A 21149-nucleotide genomic window follows, 5' to 3' on the forward strand; every position below is an offset into this window, starting at 1 on the left:
CTTTAACAGTCCGTCAGTCACAATGTGACCCAAATACTCTACCGAAGTGCTACAGAAAGAACACTTGGACATTTTCACCAAAAATTTGTGCTCCCTCAGCACCGCAAGGACCGAAGCCAAGTGTTGGCCGTGCAATTCCTACGACGGACTGTACACAAGTATGTCATCAAAAAAACTATTGCGAACTTGCGGAGCATTGGTTGGAAAATTGCATTCATTGCAGCTTGGAACGTGGATGGGGCATTCGTCAGTCCAAACGGCATTACCAAAAATTCAAAGTGGCCATCATGCGTCCGAAACGCCGTTTTGTGAATGTCGCCTTCCTGCATTCGTATTTGATGGTAGCCTGAACGAAGATCCAATTTGGTAAAAACCCGAGCCTTCCCCAGCTCATCAAATAGTTCATCAGCCGTCGGAATAGGGAAGTGATCCGGCACCGTTGCCGCATTTAACGCGCGATAATCGATGCAAAAACGGAACGATCCATCCTTCTTGCGAATGAGCAGGACAGGCGATGAGAACTGGCTACTGCTTCTCTGAATAATTCCTTGATCAAGCATTTCTCGTACCTGGCGTTCAATCTCATTCTTTTGAAAATATGGGTATCTGTAAGATCTGACATTCACTGGTCAGGCACTCGGTAAAAGGTGGATACGATGATCAAAGGCCCGTGGCGGGGGCATGCCCTCAGGCAGGCCAAATACGTCCTCAAATTGTCGCAAGACCGCCACCACCCCGGTGGGAAGGTCTGTCGGGAAATCCTCCTTGCCAGCCGGCGCTGAACCCGATTCCCCCGGTGCTAGCATGAAGATCTCATAACACTCCATGTCACCCTGGTAGGGTAACCACGAAGCAAGGGAGTGGAGGGATGCGCGGCGTGGCGGGGGCAGAATGCCCTGTAACGTGATCGGCTTATCCCCTTGCTTAATCTCCAATGTCTTCCCTACAAAATCCGCCGTCACCTTGCCCAAGGACTCCAACCAATCCATCCCTAAAATAATGACAGGGCCATGGACGGGCAATATGTGGAGATCCACCAAGAACTCCGTTCCCTGTACCTCCACTTTCGTCTGCTTCGCCATGTGCGTGCAAAGCAGAGCGGCTCCATTCCCGACAAACACCTTAAAGGGCCGGATAGGAGATAGCGGAATATGCAACTGCTCTGCGATTGCTGGGTGCAAAAAATCTCTATCACTACCTGTAACAATCAAAATACTCACATCATGGTCCTGGATAGAGCCCACGATCCTCAAGGGTCGCGATTTGTGGTCTCCCTGCATCGAATTAATGTGCACCGTGTCGGCCCCCGGGGACCCCTCCGCGCAGCTATCGATAGGTCCAGACTCCAACTCCTCCACCTCGTCAGCGTAACACAACAGTCTCTGTTTGCACTCATGGCCGATCACCCACTTCTCAGGGCAGTGATAACAAAGTCCCAAGCGTCTCCGTTCGGCCTTCTCTGCCTGGGATACCAGAATTAGGGGAAACTTCTGGGTGGTAGGGGCGCGACTTGATTGGCCCTGGTTCGTTTGCTGGACCGGTGTGGGCGTCGAGCTCGCTCTGGCGTCCCGATTCTGCCATTGGCGTCTCTGCGGCGGGACCGGTTGCGTCGCAGGGCTTACGGTCTGCCTGTTCATCCCCAAATTCGACCGCTAACGACATTGCTTCTGCGAGAGATTGGGGCCTATGCAACTGTAAACATTCCTGGACATCTGTTTTCAGACCTGCAATAAAAAGAGTAAATAGATCGGACTCGGACACGCCACGCACGCGGTTGAAGTACTTCTCAAAAGTATCATGGTAATCCAACACCGACCCTGTCTGTGTCAGCTTCGCTATTAACCCATAATAATCTTTAAAGCTCTGGCGATCGAAATGGTGACGGACATCCTCCAAAAAATCCTGCCAAGTAACAAAGTCATTGTTCGCACAGTAATTAAACACCCAATCCGCGGCTGGCGGGTCAAAGAGCATGACCGCGTAGTGCATGCGCTGCGCGTCTGGCATCGAAATATGATCGAAGTAGTACTGCGCGCGTGAAATCCAGTTTACTGCATTAGAACCGTCGAAACGTGGCGGTGTCATCTTCACAAGATGGGATTGATCAAACCCCGAATGCTGGGGAGGGTCCCAACACGTGATCGCACGCTGTAACGGCTGACCGTACTGGCGGCGGTTCGCACGCTCCAACGGCTGCTCGCCTCATCGCCCGTCACGGCCGAACCCGCCGCGCTGTCTCCGTCCCTCCGGCGGCACATCCCGAACGCCTCTAGGGTTTTCGCCGTATCTCCCCCGGCTCAAATCACCCCAATCAGCGTCATCCTCCTCCTCGTACCCCGTCGGCCGGTCAGCGTTGCGCCGTGTCGACAACTGCAGCGATTCGAGACGGCGTTCCGTCTCGTCTTTCCAAGAATCGAATTGTTCAATCAAACGATCTAACTTGCTTCCCAAAGGATCATCAAACGGACCCTCATCCCTGCGAGGCGATTCGGTTTCCTCCTCCGTCGGAAATCTGTGCGGCGGCAGAGAATCCCGTCGGCCTCTCCCTAGCCCCCGGCGGGCACCAGTCGCTACATTATCAGGGCGAGGCGCCCAAGGTCCTTTACCGTTGTTGTAAAAATGGCTCATGAGTTCACGAAGTGAAAGCACCAGTTGTTAAGGGTTTTCTTCCCCCTAACGGAATCGGTCAGCAGCGTGCTTGACAGAAACGATTGCCGGCGCCCTTGGCTGGGTCGGCGGCGAGGAACAGATGCTGTGCGCGGGGTTTTCCCCGTCAGGCAGCGCTGTATCGAGAATTTGAGAATTTACTTGCCTCACAAGATTTAGGGCACAAAACGTGTGTTTATTAAATTTATGAATGAATGATCAAATAACACACACCCTATTTATAGACTAAGGACCCTAGGGTTGGTTCGACTCCTAATCCTAATTCATCTCGGGAAAGAACCAACAAAGAAAACCCGAAACGGAGCTTATAATTACGCTCGACTCAACGCAAAAACAAATAAAACAAATAACGAAAATAAATAACAAAAATAAGTAAATAACCAAAAAGAACGAGTCCTACGTCGAAACTACTTCGGGGTGTAGTCCCCGAACCTGACCGGCTGCCGGAGTTGCCTCTTGGCCTTTGACTTCGCGATGGACGGTTGGGGGTCCGGTCTAACTTCTACCTCTTCCGTCCGTCCTGCCTCCGGTTGCTGATCTACTGCCACCGGCTGCTCCTGTGGCAGTGGGAGCGTATCAGAGTACGATGTGGTGGATCTTTCAGTTTATTTTGTTCGTTGTTTTTGCTTTGTCCTTATTGTAGATACTCCATGTCACATTAATTGAGTCAGATTTCTTTTCTTTTCTTTTCTTTTTTTAATTCGCTTCCAGCTCATTAATGTGAAAAGGCACAAGGTGAAATTCGAAAGAAAAAGGAGATTCTTGGAGAGAAATACTTTGATTATTATGATATACTTTTTTAAATTTGCTTAGATGGGATGCTCTCTATGATTCAATTGTCGGTCTAGTAAATATTTACATAACTCAAAAGTCTGCTAATATAGTACTAGTATATCCTAAAAAATCAATGAATTATGGTTAAACTGTAGTTTGTTCCGTAACTATAAAAATGACTTATAAAATAGTAATGAATTCTAACATTTCCTCAATTTTCCCATAATGTTACATGCGCTATATCAACAATATATTATAACTAGAAATAAAAATATTTTGTCATGAGAAAATTATAAAAAAAATGTGTTAAATTAGTGACTTTCACGGGCCAATTTTTAAAGTTGTGGTAAATTATTCCAAGGACAGAGTCAGAGTGGGATGTTATATTGTCTAGACTATAGATAAGTAGATTTATTGCACAGGAAAGATTAAAAAAAAAGACCTAAGAAATTATGATGACTCAATGGGGGTGGATTCATTTGTATAAAAACTTATATTTACATATGTATATGTTCTTTGAAAACAAAAATATGGAAGAAATTCATGTTGAACTCATAAGTGGTACAAATTTAAATTTGAAATCTCATAAAATTTGTCGATTTCGTAATAACATAAAAGCACAGTAGATCCAATATTAGTTACATCAATATGCATCTTCTATTTCATCACCATGATTTTACACATACCAACTAATATAACAATACATTAAGACGCAAAAAAATACTTGCAACTGCAAATTCAATCTCTACCCTTCTCCTACTCACCACTGTTGATTACTTTGATGGATAACTATTTAACGAAAGGCCCATGACCGGAATAGCAAAAGAAGCTTCTAGAAGCATGCGTTGCTGAAATGACTCAATTGTCCCGCTCCCTTCGATCATATCCTTCTCTAAATCTTTATAATAACTCTTCAAATTTTTTGAGCATGCTCAAATACTTGAGCCTCAGCCACTTGAGGCTCCACCGGAAGGAGGAGGCGGAGTGTCGGCGTTGGCTGAGGCTTCTTTGGTTGATGAGTTCAGTTTTTTAACACATTTTTTTTTTGGTGGAGTGAAATTTGAAGAGAGAGAATGGTTGACTAATGTCTAATTAGAAGTTGCATTGAACAACTTTTGCATCTATATATATAAGGTACGTATTAAGGAGAAATTTTGGTGGCGTGACATTATTACGTTACATGTATACATCTAACGTGACATTTAGAATATGGTGAGCAATAAAATACAAAGCCCAATACTACAAGATAATCAGAAGCAAAACAAATGATGGGCCCCCAGTTACATCCATTCCAAACCAAGCCCATTAGCTCAAGATTGAAATCCAAAACCAAGCCCAAATAAGAGAAGAAACCTCTAATTTTGCAGGACAATGGAATGGATATGCAAATATGCAATGGCAACTTAAATCACTAGTTAGATATTAAAAAATTAAAATACTTTGTGCATAATCAATAGTTATGTTTTAGTTTATCTCTCATACTTAATAGATTTTACATTAGAACGCAGTCCATCAAAACCAAGTTTATTGGTAACAAGATGTGCGGGGATCTCCTTCAAATCATTCAAGGAAACAAGATGAAGGCGCTCGAGACAGGGGAGTGAGAGCTTTCCATTGTCCACTATTCCAAATGCTGACAGTTTAGATCCAAAGCTTTGAGACTGGCCATCAGCTTTTTCCCATTTGCCAGTTGTAAAACTTCCATATATCAACATGAGCTTTTGAAAGAGGCAATGTACTTACCTCTTTTCCAATATGTTTTTTTCCATTCTTCCATTTTTGATTTCAAGAGTTAGACTCTAACTTAAGAGAGTATGGAAAGGTATAATATACACCTCAACAAGAAAGACGTACAAGATCATTGACATAGCATATATGCTTCTGTAAAGTGTAGTAATTCGAAAATATGAATTCAAAAATTAATATATAATGCAAAAAAACATGGACATCCAAATTATTATTGACAATCAAATGATCACACGAGTCACTCTTTTTCAACTTTAAAGTTGCGATTTGCTAAGGTCATCAAAAAACCGTCCTCTTCGTAGTGCTGGCTGAGGATAACGGAAACTTTAAAAGATATTTCTTCTTCTCCTTGTAATTCCTCTTGTTCCTCTACCATTCTCTTTGCACTAATCACTGATTCTTCGCTGCAACGATGCATTCTCACGGATTTCAGTGTCGGAATTTCACAAAGCTCTGCAGGGAACTCCATCAAAGATACCTCAGAAAGACTAAGGTGCTCGAGACATGGGAAGTGAGAGCTCTCCGTCATCCACCATTCCAAGCCTCTACACGAGCGAAGTTCCAAATATTTGAGACTGGGGAACTGGCCTTCCATTGTTTCCCATTTGCCTGTTGTGAAATCTCCACCATACAAATTGAGCTTTTGAAGAAGGGGTAATCTACTTGCCTTTTCCAGTATGGCTTCCATTCTACTACCACCATACATTACAAACTTTAGACTTCTAAGAGAATGTGGAAAGGTAAGCTTTTGCAACAAAGCACTCCTACCATAACCTTCGCAACTGAGAGATTCAAGCTTTTGCAGACGTTCGATGTTGTAGAGACAATAGTCATCACCACCAGAATCAATTCCCTCAGATATGACGAAAGATAGTCCCAATTTCCTGATATTGGGAATCCTACGAACCATCATCTCATCACATTTGAAATTCCTTACTCCTTTGAGGGTTTGTAGATTCTCCATTATCACAATGTTGTCACTTGGAGGATCTGGGAGATAGAATGCTCTTCCGCTGTCCCAGATATAAACATAGAAATGAACATGCCTAAGTTGGGACATGTTCCAAATTTCAACTGGTGCATCAACGTCATGTTTAGAATTAACAATTAATGTCTGTAGACTCCAGTGGAGATTGATTAAAGAAGGAAGGTGGGAACCCTCTTTGGGCCAAACAGCAAGAAACCTCAAATTAACCAGCTCGAACAATTCTCTCAGGGAATACTCATATCCTCTTTGATGAGAAAATACGTCGTATGCTCGCAATGTCATCAACAATCTTAAATTGGGAAACAAATGAACTCTTTCATAATCACTTATATAGGAACGCACATGTCGTGTAGATCTCAGGGCATCAAGGAATTCCTTATTTGAAGTGCTTCTCAGAATTAGCACATGACGTTGGCTAGACGTGCCTAGAGGATTATGTTCGCCTACCACATGATAAAACCTCCCCTTTTCAGCTTCTCTCAAGCAAAGGTCCCTCAACAAATCATGGATTTTCAAGTATTTCATGCTTCCAGTTCTCCCGAACTCGTGAACAATAATTAGATTTCTCGCAACCAATTCATCTAAGTACTCTTTAGCAACTGTTTCTAAACTCTTGCCGCTTATTGGTTTTAGAATTCCTTCAGAAACCCATAGCTTAATGACTGTTGAGACTCGAATTTTACTATCCTCCTCAAACATTCCCAGATATAAAAAGCATGGCTTAAGATAAACTGGCAGATGGTTGTAGCTCAACTTTAGCAATTTCAAGCAATGCATATCATCCTCCAAATTCACTAGTGAATTTACGCTTCTCCTAATCGATTCCCAATATTCTTTTGTTGGTTCCAGTTTTTCCAAAAGACCTCCCATCACAACAATTGATAATGGAAGTCCTCTGCAACTCTCCACAATCTTCTTTGCAATTTTCTCCAATCCTAAAGGACAACTTTTCCCCCCAAACACAATTTTGCTCAACATATTCCAACTACTTTCTTCATTCATAAATTCCATTTCAAGGCTATAACTGTTATTCAATTGGGACGCCAAATTTGATAGCCTCGTTGTCATCATTATCCGACTACCATTACCATTATCAGGAAAATAGAGTTGTATCTTCTCCCATGCCTCAATACTCCACATATCATCCAACACTATTAGATACCTTCTATATGATAAACATTTATGGAGTGATAGTCCTATTTCATCTTCACTCATTTCACTTAACCTTTGTTTATTGGCTTGTGATAGAATTTCATAAAGAAGTTCTTTTGTGTCATATTGTTGAGAAATGGTAACCCAAGCACATATATCAAAATGGTCACCTATAGATGGATGTGCATAAACATTTGTGGCGAGAGTAGTCTTACCTATTCCTCCCATTCCTACAATTGGGATGACTTGGCGATCAGATTGTCCGTAAATGAGCTTCTCCATGAGTTGAAGCATGACATCATCAAAGCCCACCATGGTTGTGCTGTTTGGCCTAGAGAAAGAAGATGTTGAGGAACCACCAAAGACTTGTGTATGATCTTTGAGTGCAACGATCTCCATCGCTTCTTTCTTGATTAAATCCATGTCTTCTATCACCTTCTGCAAACTCTCATGAAAGTCTGCAGATGATGAGGAATCAGAAGAGGTTAAGACTTGAATCTCTAGCTGATCTTTGATTGCAATGATCTCCATCATGTCTTTCTTGATCAAATCCAAATCCATGTCTTTTCTGAAATACGCCTGAGTCTCTGCATATGTTGAGGAATTAGCAGATGGCGAGAGTACTTGTCCCTGCTGCAGCTGATCTTTAAATGCAAAAATCTCCATTACTTCATTCTTGAACAAATCCACTTGTTTTATGAAATACTCCACCTGATTCTTGAGGAAGAGTGCATACTGTCCGGAAACAGCAAATGCCAAGACTTGTCTCCGCAGCTGATCTTTGAATGCAAAAATCTCCATCACTTCATTCTTGATGAAATCCATGTGTTTTGTCACCTTCACCACAGTCTCATACAAATCTGCAGAATCTGAGACTTGTCTATGCAGATGATATTTGAGTGTCAAGATCAAATCCATGTGTTTTTTCACCCTTTTTTCTACCAATTGAATGTCTTGTCCCATATAGTGCATAGTATTATACAAGATATCGAGATATCGAGATATCTCCCTTTTATCTATGCCTACTGCAGATATCGAGATATCTGTGACTTGTCTCAGCAGCATACCTTCTTTGACTGCAGCCACTGAATCCATGTCGTCTATCACGTTCCTCAAAGCCTCATACAAGGCTAAGACATCAGGACGAAGCTGTTTCACAATGTGAGATTCGATAACATCTTCAGCAGCATAAACCGCATCAGCGATGCGCATCTCCAATGGATCTGCTTCATCGTCGTCAGCATAAGGAGACTTGTAACCTTCAAGAAAATCCTGCAAAAGCATAACAATTTCAGTGAGAGATTCAACTTGTTTTTTGTCCATGGAAATCGGAGGAGAAGGATGATGCTCGATCTGATCCAAAATCTGCATAAGAGAAACAAGAGCAGCATAAGCGGCCATCTTGATTAGTATAACCTTTTTTTTTAGGATGGAAAAAATGGTGAAAGAGTAAGAAGGAAGAACAGGTGAAAAATGAAATGGGAGACAAGACAAGAGAGTAAGTAAAGGTATTGGTTTGATGAATTATTGCCAGCAGATATTATTGTTTAACAACGTTTGATTGTTGAAATGCTTAAACAATTAGCATTAAACAATTGGAATTAAGGGGGCAATGTAAGTGGCATCCACGAAAGAACGTCTCAACTCTCATGTCCGTTTCTTAGAAAATTTTGGTCTTATCCACAAGAGCATGTACATAAATCAATTATCTCATTTTCTTTTTTCTTTCTTATATCCTAATTAAATTGACATTCAAATAAATTAAAATACAAAATTTTATTGAAATTTGAAAATACATAATTAAAATCGTAATTATTCATTGATCGAGGGGACCGGAGTACCCCCGAAGATGACAACCAAACGCTCATAACTGAAATTTTGATTCATTAACTGGAAAAATATGATAAATGTAGAGATAAATACCTCCAAGTTCGCATTTTGCTTCAGAGTTAATTGCAGAAGAAAGTTTCCGTTGTTGCATTAAATTTAATTAATTGTTTTAAGTTTTAACCTTTTGAATGGAATTATTATAAACTTATCATTTGGGCTATGGAAAATGGGCTTTTTTTAAAAAAATTTTTGGGTTTAGGGCTTTAAGCTTTCTGCTTTTTTATTGGATTTTGGCTTTAAACTCCTGAGTTAATTTTAACCTTATGGGCTTTTTTTTTTAATTTTGGGTTTGGGCTTTAGGCTTTCTGCTTTTTTTCGATTTTGGCTTAAAACTTCTGAGTTAATTTCAACCTTCTCTCTCCTCTCAGCCCGTTTAAAAATACAATGAAGAATGGATCTTGAATAAAATTTCTACAAAAAATGTGTGTTTGTAAACGATGAAAACGGAAATATGTGTTTGTTGTGTTTTGCGTTTTGGAGGGTATATGTTTCTGTTTTAGGCCTTAATTTTATATTGGGCCTAACTCGCCGTGTGTGTGCCTATTTATATAAAAGTAGGGCGCGTAACTCTGTAATCTGAAAACGACGTAGCTAACACAACGTTGGTGAATCACGTAAATTCTGTGTCTCTTTACGTTTCAGTTTATCTCGCGATTACACAATTGCTCTATTCTGTCACAATAAGGAGACTAGCTATATGCACTATAATAAAGTAACCTGAAAGTTGGCATTTTCCAAACTCAGCAACTCATCTAACTCATCATCCTCATCAACCTCATCTTCGATGATAACTGCAACATTAAACGATAGTTGCTCTACTCCTTGTAACTCCTCTTGTTCCTCTACCATCCTCTTTGCACTCTTTGCTACTCCTTTGCTGCAACCATCTAAGACCACGGATTTCAGCGTTGGAATTTCACCGAGTTCTGCAGGGATCTCCTCCAAAGATACATTGAAAAGAAAAAGGTGCTCAAGGCATGGGAAGTGGGAACTCTCCATCACCCACCTTTCCAAACTCGGACAAATGCCAAGTGACAAATACTTGAGACTTACGAACTGGCCTTCAACTGTTTCCCATTTGCCTGTTGCGAAAACTCCATACGCCAGCTTGAGCTTTTGAAGACGGGGTAATATACTTACCTTTTCCAATATGTCTTCCATTCTACCATTTTCTATTTTAAGAAATAGACTCTTAAGAGAGTGTGGAAAGGTAAGCTTTCGCAACAAATCACCCCTACCAAAGCTTTTACAGTCAAGAGATTCCAGTTTCTGCAGACGTTCCATGTTGTTGACACAATAGTAATCATCACATGACTCAGTTCTCACATTTTCATAATAAATTATTCCCAATTTCTTGATATTGGGAATTCTAAGGACCATCGTCTCGTCACACTTGAAATTACTTACTCCTTTGAGTGTTTGTAGATTTTCCATGATCACAACGTTTTCACTCGGAGGATCTGGGAGATGCAATGCCCCTTTTACATAGGTGCCCCAGGGATAAACATAGAAATGAACATGCCTAAGTTGAGGCATGATCCAAATTTCAATTGGTGCATTCATGTTTTTAGCAGAATCAACAATTAATGTCTGTAGACTCCAGAGGCGATTGATTGAAGAAGAAAGTTGTGCAGACTTTCCTTCAGAATAAACAAAAAGAAGCCTCAATTTAACCAACTCAAACAATTTTTCCAAGGAGTACTCTTGTCCTCGGTATAAGAAATCTTTGTCGTGTGCTTTCAATATCCTCAGCAATCTTAAATTTTCCAACAATCGAACTTTTTCATGATCGCTTATACAAGTACGTGCATATGGTCTAGATTTCATGGCATCAACCACTTTCTCCTCTGAAGTACTTTCCATAATAACCACACGTCGTTGGCCACACGGGCCTTTAGAACTACATTGCCCGACCACATGATAAAACCTCTCCTTTTCAGCTTCTCTCAAGCAAAGGTCTCTCAATAAATCATGGATTTTGCGGTACTTCCTCCAGTTGGCCCAAGCTTGTGAACCGTAATTAGATTTCTGTCCACTAATTCATATAGGTACTCTTTTGCAACTGTTTCCAAATTCTTGTCACTTGTTGGTTTTAGAAAACCTTCAGATACCCATAGCTTGATGATTGTCGATACTCGAATTCTACGATCCTCCTCAAATATTCCGAGATGTAGAAAGCACGGCTTAAGATAAACTGGCAAATGGTTATAGCTCAACTTCAGTATTTTCATGCAGAGCTTCTCATTCTCCGAATTTAGGACTTGTGACTTTATACTTCTTCTAATAGATTCCCAACATTGCTTAGTAGGTTCTAATTTTTGCAAAACACCTCCCATCACGACAATTGATAATGGAAGTCCTCTGCAACTCTCCACAATCTTCTTTCCAATTTGCTCCAATTCTGAACGACAACTTTTTCCTCCAAACACAATTTTGCAGAACAAATTCCAACTACTTTCTTCATTCATAAATTCCATAACAATGGCATAATTGCTATCCAATCGATAACCCAAATTTGATAACCTAGTTGTCACCATTATCCGACTACCATTACCATTGTCGGGGAAATATAGTTGTATCTTCTCCCACGCCTCAATACTCCACATATCATCCAACACGACTAAATACCTTCTATATGATAAACATTTGTGCAGCGCTACACCTACTTCATTTTCACTCGTTTTACTCAACCCTTGTTTATTGGCTTGAAATAGAATTTCACAAAGAAGTTCCATTGTGTTATATTGTTGAGAAATTGTAACCCAAGCACAGGTATCAAAATGGTGAGCAATAAGTGGTTTTTCATAAACATTTTTGGCAAGAGTAGTCTTACCAATTCCTCCCATTCCTACTATTGGGATGACTTGGCGACCGTGTTCTCCATAAACGAGCTTCTCCATGAGTTGAAGCATCACATCATCAAAGCCCACCATGGTTGAGTTGAGCCTTGAAAGAGATGATTCCTTAGAAGATGTTATGGAACCTGCAGAAGATGATGAGACTTGCTGATCTTTGAGTGCAACGATCTCCATCACTTCTTTCTTGATCAAATCCAGTTCTTCTATCACCTTCACTAGACTCTCATACAAGTCAGCCGAAGTGATTTTTGGACGATCATTTTTCAGACCTCGAAAGCAATTGAAAAATCCAATCCGATCCCTTTTACTTTCAGAGGCAGCAGCAGGCAGAATGTGATCGACAATATGAGATTCAATAGCATCTTCAGCCGCATGAACTGCATCAGCAATGCGCATCTCCAACGGATCTGCTTCATCCCCGTCAGCATAAGGAGACTTATAGCCTTCAAGAAATTCCTGCAAGAACACAACAATTTCAGTGAGAGATTCAACTTGTTTTTTGTCCATAGAAATCGGAGGAGAAGGATGATGCTCGATCTGATCGAAAATCTGCATTATAGAAACAAGAGCTGCATAAGCCGCCATTGATATGTGTTTTTTTTTTCTTTTTTTATTTGAGATAAGATAATTTTTTTCAGGTTGGCGAATATGAAGATAGAATACTGAGTGGTGGAAATAAAAAGGAGTATTTAATTGGGACGTATGGAGAATTATTTTTTAAACTGAGTGCAAAAAAAGAAGCAATTCTCAAACTTTTTATAGCTGTAAGAATACTATTTGGCTGAATTCAAAGAGAAAAAGTAAAAGATAAAAGACAAAATTTCAGAAAAGCAAAAGACAAGAGCATAGTAGTAGAGAAAAAAGATTATAGTGCTAAAATACTTGTCCATTAGAAATAATTTAGAAAAATATGATACTAATTCACAAATTAATTCATAGTACTTGTCATTGCAAACATATAAAACTTAATTTTAGTAACATATAATCCGAGTTGTGTCAAATAGATTATAGTACGAAGGGTCGCGTTAAAATAAAACCAACCTTCTAATCCAGAATTCATAACTATCTCAATATTATGTATTAAAATTATCAACACAAAGACAAAACTTTCTCAATAGATTTGTGTTTATAAAATTATGTCTTTGTGTTGAGATTTAAATTTTCATGTTATGTTGAGAATTCATAACTATCTCAATATTATGTATTAAAATTATCAACACAAAGACAAAACTTTCTCAATAGATTTGTGTTGATAAAATTATGTCTTTGTGTTGAGATTTAAATTTTCATGTTATGTTGAGAAAGTTATACTTATATGTTGAGAGATTTCTAACATAATGTTGAAGTTCTGGGTTCTAGATTGGGAATTAGTTAGCATTTGATTATAGCCCATAGTATGAATTCTTAATCTTTAAACACATCGTTAAGTTAAGAAAAAACACACACGCGCAACTAATATGAACTGAATGACAATCGAGTTCTTACGGTAACAAATGTGTATAGCTCAAGAGTTCCTACAAAACTTGGAATTATATCATTTTAATTCTTTTATAACTAATATGTATGTGCACGATGTGGTAGAATTCTGTCTTATATTCCATGTTCCATTGTAGCATACAATACCGATAAACATACCATTAATGTGAAAAAGCAAAAGGTGAAATTCGAAAGAAAAAGGAGATTCTTGGAGTACTTTTATAAATTTGCAGAGATGTGATGCTTTCTATGATTAAATTGTCGGTCTAGTTATTTACATGAGTCAAAAGGTCTGATTCAAAAGGTCTATTTATATAGTAGTATATCCTGAAAAATCAATGAATTATGGTTAAACTGTAGTTTGTTCCCTAAATATTAAATTACTTATAAAATAATGAATTCTAACATTTTCTCGATTTTCCCATAATGTTACATGTACTATATCAACAATATATATATTCTAAATAGGAATCAAAATATTTCGTCATGAAAAAAAAAATGTTAAATCAGTGACTTTTACGGGCCAATTTTTAATGTTGCGGCACAAACCATTTAAACTCTCTGATCTTGAACCATGGGAAAATTAAGAAAAAAAAATATACTACTCCCTCCGTCCCCCATTAGGAGTCACCATTTGACTGGGCACGGGTTTTAAGAAATGTAAAGAAAAGTTGGTTGAAAAAGTTAGTGGAATGTGGGACCCACTTTCTTATATTGGTTTTATAATAAAATGTGAGTGAAGTGAGTTAGTGGAATGTGGGACCTACTACCATTTATGGTAAAAATGAAGTGTGACTCTTAATTGTGGACGGACCGAAGTGGAAAAATGTGACTCTTAATGGGGGACGGAGGGAGTACTATATATATTGTTTTTAATTGTAATTTGACTTTCTTGATTTGTCCATTATTATTATGAGATTCATTGTCTGAACAACTCATCTCTACTAATATTAGTATTAATTAATTCTTGATCCATATACACATGCACATAATTCATTCGATTTCTTTCTGACCTTATCAAAAAATAAAATGATAAAATATAAGGGCCCGTTTTCAGAGACATTGAAATAATATCTACAGTCAAAAACCATGAAAGGGTTTTGAAATTGAACTTTGACTCATTTGTATTAATATTCCCACTTAGAAAACAATTAAAATAAATTATGGAGAAGAGTCGAATTATTAAGCACCTGAAAGTTGCAAAATATGCAGGAGTTTTTCCACGTATAAAATGTATAGAAGCTGACATCCACTTTTTTATAACTCTAAAACATACTTCAACTGTTTAATTAAAATATACTCCATGCATATAAAAATCTTGGAAAAAAAGAGACAAAATTCTTATACTAGTGTAGTTTGGCGAGTTAGTGCTAAATATTAAACCTAATTTGAAAGTTGGGATTCGCCAAACTCAGCAGCTCATTGCGCTCTATGTAGTCCTTGAGGCTGAGCCGAACCGTAACTTGAAAGGATAGTTGATCTTCTCCTTGTAATTCCTCTTGTTCCTCTACCATTCTCTTCGCACTCTTCACCGCTGATTCAATGCAACCTATCAAGGTCACATATTTCAGTGTTGGAATTTCACCAACTTCCGCGGGGATCTCCTTCAAAGACGTCCTATAAAGGTAAAGGTGCTCGAGGCATGGAAAGTGGGAACTCTCCATCATCCACCATTCCAATTGATGACACCATACAAGTGACAAATATTTGAGACTGAGGAACTGGCCTTCAACGGTTTCTCATCTGCCTGTTGTGAAATATCCACCATACAACTTGAGCTTTTGAAGAAGGGGTAATGCACTTACCTTTTCCATTATGTCTTCCATTCCACCTTTTGGTATTTTAAGAGCTATACTCTTAAGAGATTGTGGAAAGGTAAGTTTCCGCAACGAATCATCATCTGTAATAAAGCCTTTACAGTGAAAAGATTCCAGCTTTTGCAGACGCTCAATGTTGTGGAGACAATAGCCATCATGTATGCGCTCATAAACGAGTCCCAGTTTCTTGATATTGGGAATTCTACGAACCATCATTTCATCACACGTGAAATTCCTTGCTCCTTTGAGGGTTTTTAGATTCTCCATGATCACAACCTTGTCACTAGGAGGATCTGGGAGATACAATGCCACGGTGATATTTTTACTGACGCCAAAACCATAGAAATGAACATGCCTAAGTTGAGGCATATTCCAAATTTCAACAGGTGCATCAATGTTTTCTTCGGAACCAACAATTAATGTTTGTAGACTCCAAAGAAGACTGATTGAAGATGGAAATTTGGTCGAGTGCTTTCCGGAATGAACAATAAGAAGCCTCAAATTAACCAAATCAAACAAATTTCCCGGGGAATAATAGTCTTGTAGATAATCATCCTTGTTGTATGTTTTCAATGTCCTCAACAATCTTAAATTGGACAAAGATTGAACTCTTTTACCACCGCTTATACAGGTGCGAGCATATGGTCTAGAGTTCATGGCATCAGCCACTTTTTCGTCTGAAGCGTTTTCCAGAATAACTATGCGTCGTTGGCTACATGTGCCTTGAGGACTATGCTGCCCTACCACATGATAAAACCTCTCCTTTTCAGCTTCTTTCAAGCAAAGGTCTCTCAACAAATCATGCATTTTCAAGTACTTCATGTCTCCAGTTTTACCAAACTTGTGAACAAGAATTAGATTTCTATCAACTAGTTCACCCAAGTACTCTTTTGCAACTGTTTCCAAACTCTTTCCACTTAATGGCTTTAGAAATCCTTCAGAAACCCATAACTTGATGAGTGTCGAGACTCGAATTTCACAGTCATCCTCAAACATTCCCATATGCATAAAGCACGGCTTAAGATAAACTGGCAAATGGTTGTAGCTCAACTTCAGTATTTTCAGGCAATACTTATCATTCTCTAAATTCACTAAAGAATTTAAGCTACTTCTAACAGATTCCCAACATTCTTCTATTGGTTCTAGTTTTTCTAAAAGTCCTCCCATCAAGACAATTGATAATGGAAGTCCTCTACAACTCTCAACAATCATCTTTCCAATTTTCTCCAATTCGAAAGGACAACTTTTCCCCCTAAATGCAATGTTACAGAATATTGTCCAACTACTTTCCTCATTCATAAACTCCAATTTAAGGCTATAATTACTATCCAATTGAAATCCCAAATTCGATAGCCTTGTTGTCACCATTATCCGACTACCATTACTATTGTTAGGAAAATAGCGTTGTATCTTCTCCCACGGCTCAATACTCCACATATCATCCAACACAATTAGATACCTTCTATATGATAAACATTTGTGGAGTGCTAATCCTATTTCATCTTCACTCATCTGACCCAACATTTGCTCACTTGTTTCAGATAGAATTTCACAAAGAAGTTCTTTTGCATTATATTGTTGAGAAATAGTAACCCAAGCACATATATCAAAATGGTGACGAATAGATGGATGTGCATAAACATGTTCGGCAAGAGTGGTCTTACCAATTCCTCCCATCCCTACGATTGGGATGACTTGGCGATCATGTTCTCCATAAATGAGCTTCTCAATGAGTTGAAGTTGGACATCATCAAAGCCCACCATGGTTGTGCTACTAGCCTAGCGAGAGAAGATGTTGAGGAACTAGCAGATGCAGAATGATCTTTGCGTACAACGATCTCCTTCACTTCTTTCTTGATCAATTCCATGTCTTCTATCACCTTCTGTAGACTCTTATGCAAGTCTGCAGATGTTGAGTAACCAGCTGATGCCGAGACTTGTTTATGCAGCTGATTTTGGATAGCAACTATCTCCAACACTTCTTTCTTGATCAAATCCATGTGTTCTACCACCTTCACCATATCCAGATATGTTGAGCTACCAGCTAATTCAAGTGCAAAGAGCTGCCCCACTTCTTTCCGTATAAAATCTAAGTGTTCTATCACCTTCACCACACTAGTATACAACACTGTAGATGCTGAGACTTGTCTATGCAGCTGACCTTTGACTTCAATGATCAAATCCATGTCTTTTATCACCATGACTTCAATACATTGAACTCTATTAAAAAACAACATGACTTTATGCTCTAAAGAAGATGTGGAACGATAGAGAAAATTCAGCAGCCAATGATTATCTCTAACGATCGAATTCATGTCTTCTATCACCTTGTTCAGAGCCCCATACAAGACTAAGAGGTCAGGACGAATTTGATCCACAGTGTGAAATTCGATAACATCTTCAGCCGCGTAAACTGCATCAGCGATGCGCATCTCCAACGGATCTGCTTCGTCCCCCTCAGCATAAGGAGACTTGTAACCTTCGAGAAATTCCTGCAAAAACATAACGATTTCAGTGAGAGATTCAACTTGTTTCTTGTCGAAAGAAGCCGGAAGGGAAGGATGATGCTCGATCTGATGGATGATCTGCATAATAGAAACCAGAGATGCATAAGCCGCCATCTCTCCATTGATGGAAATATAATATTTTTCTTAGGATGCAGAAAATGCAAAATGAATATGAAGGAAGAACAGGGGAAATGAAAAGGGATACAAGAAATTGAGTAAAGGTGTGAATTATTGGAAGGTGCAATGTAAGTGGCATCCACGATAGAAAGTATCATATCCTTACTTTTCACATTTTATGAATTCAATCTCTTATTCTCATTATTCTTAGCAAGAAGTATTTCCTACTCCATCCTTCCATAAAATAATATCAATTGTCATTTTAGAATGTCCATAATTAAAAGTCTTTTTTTAAAAGTAAATGGGCGCTACAATTCATTAATTTATTACACTCATATTCATTAGAAAACTAGTAGTAATAACCTAAAATTCTTTTAATTTAATTAATTTTTGTATTTCTTAAAATTCACGCAAGTCAAAGAAAGACTATAAATAGGGTATTTCACAATATTTTGGCGCTCTTTTGCTTAGATTCCACTTTCGGTAATTGTTGATTAGTTAGGTATTGCAACTTCGATTTGATTTTTTATTATTTTGATAATGCACATATTTTGATATGGTTATAATTTTTAAATGTTTTTAAAAAAAAATAAGATTTCCTTTCTATTTATTCATATTTAGTGTATAAAGCCCATGTTTATTGGGCCAAGATTAGGACTTCAAGCCAAGCCCAGATAATCAGAAAGCCAAGTCCAACAAAGCACGCGCTTTTATTTAAGAAATCAAATATTATATTCTCTCCTTTCGAGATTATTGCTTATTCATCATCAATAAATAATACTCTCTGTCCCATTAGAAATAGAACGTTTTCCTTTTTAGTTTGTTCAATTAAAAATGAAACTTTTCCTAAAATGGAAACATCTCTATCTCTACTTTTTCATCTCTCTTACTTTACTCTCTCTTCTTTAACTCACAAAACAACTCTAAATAAAAACCCGTGCCGATTCCTAAATGTTGCATATTTAATGGGACGGATGGAGTATTTTGCAGGCATACTGTTATGTTATAGACTTATAGTTGTCGAGGAGTACTTATTATACAATTTATACTAAATTATAGCCGAAAGATAAGGTGATTTGTCTTACTTTGATGATTAACTTGTTTATGAGCAATTTTATAATTAATTTTATTCCTTTGTCATCATCTAGTTATAAATGAGACTTATTGGAAATATATTGAAAGCTAAATTTATTTTTCTTAAACAAGACCATACCTGTTATAAATAAGTAAACATGAATGCTTTTGTCTCCGATATGGTATGATATTATTCATGTGTGAAGATAAAATCAACAATTTATTTTCCTTTATCCTGTTTAGGTTATATGAAGTTACGGAGTAGTATTATTTATGTAAAAACCAAAAGTTGTAACTTTAGGTTATCTGCAATACAATTAAATCTTATGTGTTTACTCTAATATTTATTTTGATAATAGTATTCTTTTATGAAAAAATCATGTGCTACAAATAATGAATAAATATACCATAATGAGCTTAATTATACGATGGACGGCGGAGAACAATTTTTATATCCATGTGCTGAATGGCTGTTTGCACAGTTTTTTTGGTTAAATTAAGAAAAATATTCTAATATTTTTCTTTTTTTACAGTAATTTGACTTTCTTCATTTTTGCATCATTAATTCATTAGGAGATTCGTTATCTCAACAACTCATCTCTACTAATATTATTAATTCTTGATCCATATATACAATGCATGCACATACTTCATTTGATATCTTTGTTAATTGTTACCCGTTAAGAAAAAAACAAGTACATAATAAATTCAATGTTCCAATGAGATAGATAGAGACGTTATATTGACTACTCTAGTTAAGACTAAAAGGGGGTGGATTCATTTCAATAAAACCTTAATTAATTATACTCCTATTTACATATGTATATGTTCTTTGAAAACAAAAGTATTGAAGACATGCATGTTAAACTCACAAGTTATATAAATAATTAAATGTAAAAATCTCATAATAGCATAATATATGAAGCTTTTCTATTTGTTTTTCTTTTGTATGTCGTTCTTGATTAATACATGAATTCGTCAATGATCACTTTTCCTGTTTTACAATTCATCATTCACTTGCTTTCTTTTCCTCTTTGTAACACATGACACATATATTCTTACAATTTCTCAAAAACATCGAAAAAAATAAACAAAATGAGTAATAATTTCAAGTAGTACAAAACATAACTCACTCAATTACATCAATATACATCTTCTATTCCATCACCATGATTTTGCACATGCCAATGCTGGTTACTTGATGGATAACTATTCAAAGAAGGGCCATGACCGGAATAGCGAAAGAAGTTTCTAGAAGCATGCGTTGCTGAAATGACTCAATTGTCCCGCTCTCTCCGATCATATCCTTCACTAAATCTTTATAATTATTCTTCAATTTTTTGAGCATGCTCAAGTACTTGAGCTTTAGCCACTTGAGCTTCGCCTTCTTGCATAGCCTGAGCAGGAAGAAGCCACGTCGGGGCTTCTTCCCACCGAGGCGGACGGTGGGGAGCCGTGGCTGAGACCGGAGTCTCCACCGAAAGGAAGTGGCGGACGGGCGGAGCTGGCTGATGAGTTCAGTTTTGGAAGCCATTTTAATTTTGGTGAAGTGAAATTTGAAGGGAGAGAATGGTTGACTAAATAGAAGTGGGATTGAACAATTTTTTCATCTATATATAAGGAGAAATTTTGGTGGTTTGGCATTATTACGTTACATGGAGTATATCTTTTTTAAGTGGACTTTGTAATGTGTTAAATAATACTCCTATAGTAATTATATCGTGACTAATTATTGAAGTGATGGAGACATGAGGCAGTACTATGAGTCTATGATTGAAGTACTAATTAACTGTAATTTAGCTTAAATTGAATCCAACTCAAAGAAAATTGATTTGGAGTTCACTAATCTTCAAACAGATCAACTTTAAATATTACTATGAATTAATGGATTTAATTCAGATTTGTGCATTATTGGATTGAGTTGGGAACTTTCAAGTTTCAAACCGTATATAAACTAATCTGTAAATTCTCTATATTTGAATAAAAGAAAAATAGTAAAAGTATACAATTAGTTATTGTTGTTGTCGGTAAGTATATTAATTTATTTCTTTGACTAAGTATGCAATATAAAAAGAATTATCGT

The 21149-nt window shown here is 37.8% G+C and overlaps 1 protein-coding gene and 2 pseudogenes across 1 annotated transcript; all 3 read right to left on the minus strand.

Moving 5' to 3' along the window:
• Positions 1–5258: 5258 nt before the first annotated feature.
• LOC148924004 (putative late blight resistance protein homolog R1A-3) lies at positions 5259–8826 on the minus strand. Its single transcript, XM_089061747.1, has one exon. The coding sequence runs from the start codon at positions 8726–8728 to the stop codon at positions 5426–5428; it is 3303 nt and encodes a 1100-aa protein (XP_088917873.1). The 5' UTR covers positions 8729–8826; the 3' UTR covers positions 5259–5425.
• A 974-nt stretch (positions 8827–9800) lies between these two features.
• LOC148924005 (putative late blight resistance protein homolog R1A-3) lies at positions 9801–12778 on the minus strand (annotated as a pseudogene).
• A 2007-nt stretch (positions 12779–14785) lies between these two features.
• Positions 14786–18102, minus strand: LOC148924006 (putative late blight resistance protein homolog R1A-3; annotated as a pseudogene).
• Between the last annotated feature and the right edge of the window lie 3047 nt (positions 18103–21149).

This window comes from Salvia hispanica, chromosome 6 (assembly GCF_029641045.1).
Source record: "Salvia hispanica isolate PSC_SH4W2 chromosome 6, Shi_PSC_v1, whole genome shotgun sequence".
In the NCBI taxonomy this organism is placed as follows: Eukaryota; Viridiplantae; Streptophyta; class Magnoliopsida; order Lamiales; family Lamiaceae; genus Salvia; species Salvia hispanica.